Source organism: Suncus etruscus, chromosome 3 (genome assembly GCF_024139225.1).
Source record: "Suncus etruscus isolate mSunEtr1 chromosome 3, mSunEtr1.pri.cur, whole genome shotgun sequence".
NCBI classification, from domain to species: Eukaryota; Metazoa; Chordata; class Mammalia; order Eulipotyphla; family Soricidae; genus Suncus; species Suncus etruscus.
This window is the reverse complement of record NC_064850.1, coordinates 88131315-88137314: the sequence shown is the minus strand read 5'-3', so window position 1 is coordinate 88137314 and position 6000 is coordinate 88131315. Positions and strand designations below refer to the sequence as shown.

Here is a 6000-nt window from a genome sequence, read left to right as displayed (position 1 = left end):
TCATTGTAGTATTTTTTGTTTTGTTTTTGTTTTCTTGTTTGTCTGTTTTTTATTTTTATTTATTTTTTTTGTGTTTTTTGGGTCCCACCTGGCAGTGCTCAGGGGTTATTTCTGGCTCCAGGCTCAGAAATTGCTCCTGGCAGGCACGGGAGACCATATGGGGTGCCGGGATTCGAACCAATGACCTCCTGCATGAAAGGCAAACGCCTTACCTCTATGCTATCTCTCCGGTCCCTTATTTTTATTTTTTTTGTCTTTTTGTGATGTTTTTCTTTCTTATCCCCTCTCTTCTCTTAAATTGATATTTATAATCCTCTAGATGGACCCCTCTTGAATTTTTTTGTTTGTGTGTTTTTTGCTTTTGTGGGATTTTTATTGTTTGTATTTTGTTTTGTTTTTGTTTTCTTGTTTGTCTGTTCTTTTTATAATTTTTTTTTTTTTTTTTGTTTTTGTTTTTGGGCCACACCCGGCTGTGCTCAGGGGTTACTCCTGGCTGTCTGCTCAGAAATAACTCCTGGCAGGCACGGGGGACCATATGGGACACCAGGATTCGAACCAACCATCTTTTTTCCTGGATTGGCTGCTTGCAAGGCAAACACCGCCGTGCTATCTCCCCGGGCCCTCTTTTTATAATTTTTATTTTTTTTGTCTTTTTGTGATTTTTTTCTTTATCCCCTCTTTTCTCTTAAATTGATATTTATAACCCTTCTGAATTTTTTGGACTCCCTCCTGAATTTTTTTGTTTGTGTGTTTTTTGCTTTTGGGGGATTTTTATTGTTTGTTTGTGTTTTGTTTTTGTTTCCACTTTTATTTTTCTATTCCTTTCCCTTCAAACAGAACCACATAACTTGAATCATCTTGTTCTGCCTCATAAATTGAGGGGGGAAAAAATGGATGGTACCAACACCAAACAGTTGCATGAACATTGAGTAGAAAAAAAAAAAAAAAGATCAGTCTTAAACACCAAATCCAAAGCCAATGACAACAGAATTGATATCCATCTACAACAAACTAGACACAGAGGGAACCACTTTACTAGCAGCCCAGGGGCCAAAATGGGGGGTTATGGGATACATGCCGGGATAGTGTTGGAGGGAGGACAACACTGGTGGTGAGAATGCCCTGGGTTCAATGCCACTGTGTACCTAAAATATTACTGTGGAAGATTTGTAATCCACTTTGGTCACAATAAAAATTATTATACTTATATATATTATATATATACTTATATATTTAATAAAGTAATAAATAAATAAATAAATAAATAAATAAAGTAATAAAAATTACTTTATTAAAAGGGCCGGAGCAGTGGTGCAAGCAGTAAGGCATCTGCCTTGCCTGCGCTAGCCTAGGATGGACTACGGTTCGATCCCCTGGTGTCCCATATGGTTCCCCCAAGCCAGGAGCGATTTCTGAGTGCATAGCCAGGAGTAACCCCTGAGTGTCACCAGGTGTGGCCCAAAAACAAAAACAAAAAATTTACTTTATTAAAGACCATTTATCACCTAGTTGACAGTTGTTTATAATACATTTATTTCCAGCTAAGTGGGAGCAAAATTATTTTAAAAAATAAAAGTAAAGATAGAAAAAGTTTATTAACAAGAAAATTTGTGAAAATTAATGCATCTCTCAATGAAGTCATTGAGTCATTGTCAGAAGGTTTATTAAGGTCTTATTACTAGTTGGCCATTCTCTATTTCCCTCCTACCTTTTAGGCTTGTTTTTTGTTCCTTCTCCAGATTTTGTGATGTGTTTTTAGGTTGATTTTGTGTTAGGTTGTTGATTTCTTTTTTTTTAATATAATTATCTTTATTTAAACACCATGATTACAAACATGATTATAGTTGTATGATTACAGTCATGTAAAGAACACCCCCCTTCACCAGTGGTTGTTGATTTCTTAATGTAGACCTGCTATGCCTTGAATTTCCCCAGTACAGCTTTGGCTGTATCCCAGAGATTATGACAGCTTTCGTCTTCATTGTCATTAGTTTCATTTTTTTTGTTTTTGGGCCACACCTGGCAGTGCTCAGGGTTCACTTCTGACTGTCTGCTCAGAAATAGCTCCTGGTAGGCATGGGGGACCATATGGGACACCGGGATTTGAACCAACCACCTTTGGTCTGGATCGGCTGCTTGCAAGGCAAATGCCACTGTGCTATCTCTCCGGGCCCATTGTCATTAGTTTCAAGGAATATTTTAATTTCTTCCTTTATTTATCCTTAGATTCAGTTGATGTTTAACAGTGTTTTGTTCAGCTCTCTAGTGTTGTTTTTCCTATCTTCTTTCTGTTAATTTCTACTTTGATGGCATTATAATCTGAAAAGATACTTTGTCTAATTTATATATTTTTACATTTACATATATTTGAATTATGCCCTAAATGTGATCTATCTTGGAGAATATTTCATTTGAACTAGGGAAGAATGTATATTCTTGTTTTGGGGGATGAAGACACCTGTATATGTCCAACAATTTCTGTTCTTTAGCCTCTGATTTAGATCTCTTGTCTCTTTACTGATATTCCATCTGGTTGATCTAATGGTGAAATTAGAGTGTTGAAGTCTCCTACTATGATTGTGTTTCCATCAATGTATTTTTAGGCTTGTTAGAAGATTTATGAACTTTTCTGGAAATTATTTTCATTCAATACTTTAAAAAGATTAATTCTATTCTTTTCTGGCTTGTAAGATATTACAGGGAAGGTCTGTCATTATACTTACATTGATTCCCTTATATTTGAGGGTTGTTTTCCTCTTTGCTGCTTTAAGTAGTCTCTCTTTGTCTTTTGATTTTACTTACCATTTTGATTACTATGTGTCTTTGTGTTGTTCTGTTTGAGTTTATTTTGTTTGGCACTCTTTGGGACTCTCTTCAGAGATCAGCAAAGTTCTTTTTTTTTTTTTTTTTTTTTTTAAATTCAACGACAGAGTTTGTTTTTATTTTTAAATGCAGTAAAACATGAGGGGTTTAGTGGTTTCCAGAAACTCTGATCTCTAGAAAGTATAAATATCATTGAATGTTTGGGTACCATGGGGAGAATAAAGAAATAAGTTATTTAGAATCTATAAGGTGAAGGGAAGGCTGCTCTGATGGGAAGATCATCTCTTCACAGCTGGAGAAACATGGGGATTTTCCTTCTCTGTCCGTGGGCGACCACCCCTCTTCTTTCTCCCACTGGCTTGTCGGTTGAGGCCAAGGCTGCTGGGCTGATGAGAAGATCCTATGGCAAAGGCGCTTGGGAAGTCATCAGTGGTTCTCTTTGAGAGATGACCTAAAATCCCATATAAAATAGGTATTGTATTATCCTTTGATTCTTCAAATGCATTGAGTTCCCGGATGAGAAATTGTCTGTCCAGTGGAACGGGCGGCTGACCAGATTCTGCCAGGAGCACAGAAGCGGTGTACTTGTATTTGTTGAACTCCAAGTACTCACGGATCAACTCGTTAATGAGCAGGTTCTCATGTGACAGTGTTGGTCGGGGCTCCTGGTCATCATCGAGGACACCGAATACTTCAGCACGAATCTGGGCTTTTAAATGTCCCAGGGCACCCCTTTTCTCCAAGGTGTCCCTTAAAACAGCCTTCAGCTCGGCCACGGTCGCCATCTTTCAACGGCCGCCAGGGGCGCGCCTCGCCCCAGATCAGCAAAGTTCTGGGTGATTATTTTCTCTGCCAACTATTCTTCCCTTTTACTATTTTCTTCTCCTTCTGATATTCCTATGATTTAAAGATTATTACTCTTGCTATTATCATTTTTTTTTTTTTTTGGTTTTTGGGTCACACCCGGCAGCGCTCAGGGGTTATGTGGCTCCAAGCTCAGAAATAGCTCCTGGCAGGCTCAGGGGACCATATGGGATACCGGGATTTGAACCAATGACCTTCAGCATGAAAGGCAAACGTCTTACCTCCATGCTATCTCTCCAGCCCCACTCTTGCTATTATCGTACATTCTTTTTCATTTGTTCATCTCTCTTTTCTTTTGACATTTCACTTGGTGATAGCCAGTATTTTGTCTTCAATATCACTGATGTGGTATGTATATTGAATTTTGTTGTTATGACTGTTTCTTGTATTTTTTTTTTCACTTTACCAATTCCATTTGTATGGTCTCTTTGATTCTCTAGATCAGTTCAGTTCATCCTTCAGTTGGTTGAATTATTCTTCCAATTATTGCCTTATTTTCATGGTCATTGCATGGAGTATTGCTTTAAGTTTCTCATCAATGAAGGTTGAGGCCCTTTTTGAACTTGATTATTTGGTAGGACTAGTGTCCCTATCTACCAGAGCATATGAATTCCTTTCTTTATTGTTATTAAAAATTTGTGTGATGCTGTAATTTGGGATTCATATTCTCAATTGTCTGAGAGCTAACATTTACATTCTAGCACAATGCTATTCTCTATAATTTGTTAATCTAACAATGTCAGTGCCCTAACATGCTATTTCAGTATTTATACAATATTCATACAGGAAAGATATCTGAAGATATCTGAAGCAGACCACTTGGAGTTAGTGGGATTGACGAAGTTGTTATGTGAACACTAGCACTTTTGTGTGGTTTTAGGTTCAAGCAGCTTGGGTACTTCCTGGTGCAGGGCAGTCAGGGAGAAGCGGCACTTGACACAGGGACTGGAGTCAGTTCTTTTTATTGCGGGGTTGGGTTTTTGGGTCACACCTGGCAGTGCTCAGGGGTTACTCCTCGCCTCCTCGCTTTGCGCTCAGAAGTCGCTCCTGGCAGGCATGGGGGACCATATGGAATGTTGGGGATCAAACCCGGTTCGTTCCAGATCAGCAGAGTGCAAGGCAAATGCCCTACCTCTGTGCTATAGCTCCACCCCAGGTCTTTTTTTGTTTTTTGTTTTTGGGTCATTCCCAGCAGTACTCAGGGGTTACTCCTTGCTTTATGCTCAGAAATCACTCCTGGCAGGCTCGAGGGACCATATGGGATACTGGGATTCAAACCAATGACCTTCTGCATGCAAGGCAAATGCCCTACCTCTATGTTATTTCTCTGGCCCCTGGCCCAGGTCTTTTTCTTAAATTGCCTTTTTTAACTTGACTATCAGGACAATTTTTACTGGTCTATAACTATTTCTGTACAATATCCAATATGCAGTTGATAAAAATAAAAATAAAATAAATGGGGGCCGGAGAGACAGCATGGCGGCAGGGTGTTTGCCTTGCATCCAGAAGGTCGTTGGTTCGAATCCCGGCATCCCATATGGTCTCCCAAGCCTGTCAGGAGTGATTTCTGAGCATAGAGCCAGGAGTAACCCCTGAGCGCTGCTGGATGTGACCCAAAAACCAAAAAATAAAATAAAATAAAATAAAATAAAATAAAATAAATGAGTCTATTCTAATCTAGAATTGTTTTAGGATAAAATGCTGCCAGGACTTCTCCTTTGAATATTTTTTCTAGAAATGGTGACATCTTTACATCAAGCACCTTCCCTTTCTTTGTAAATATGAAAGAAATGCAGGGGAATTGTACTGTGTGGGATTCTTTAAAATGTGCCAAGGGAAACAGTCATACCAAGGTCTAATTTGCAACTTTAAACATTGGTAGTGGGTCATACCCAGCAGTATTCAGGAGCTACTCCTGGCTCTGTGCTCAGAAGAGGTCCCTGGCAGTGCTCAAAGAGCCATATGTGGTACTAGGCATTCTTACAGTTTAGTTGTATGTAAGGGAGGCAACTAACCTCCATACTGACTCTCTGCCCTGACTTTGAATTAATAGCCCTGTTTGTTTGTTTATGGCAAAATTATTTATTTCCTTATCCTGAGGATAAGGATAAATATCCTGCTGTGCTCAGGATCACCTTGGTGCTGTGATCAGGTGCTTGGGGGACTGTATGTAATGCTAAGGACTGAATATGAGTCAGCCAGGTGCAAGGCAAGTGTGCCTGTTGTATTCTCTCTCCAATCCCTTGAAAGATATTCACTTGGGGTGAAGTGAGATGTCACAGATATGCCCCATTCTTGGATTCCTCTAAGGAT

At 39.1% G+C, this 6000-nt stretch overlaps 1 protein-coding gene across 1 annotated transcript; it reads right to left on the bottom strand.

The window, feature by feature from the left end:
* Positions 1 to 2930: 2930 nt before the first annotated feature.
* Positions 2931 to 3642, bottom strand: LOC126004560 (centrosomal protein 20-like). The gene has a single exon (XM_049770992.1). It carries the CDS (start codon positions 3606 to 3608, stop codon positions 3102 to 3104), a length of 507 nt encoding a protein of 168 aa, XP_049626949.1. The 5' UTR covers positions 3609 to 3642; the 3' UTR covers positions 2931 to 3101.
* Positions 3643 to 6000: the final 2358 nt, after the last annotated feature.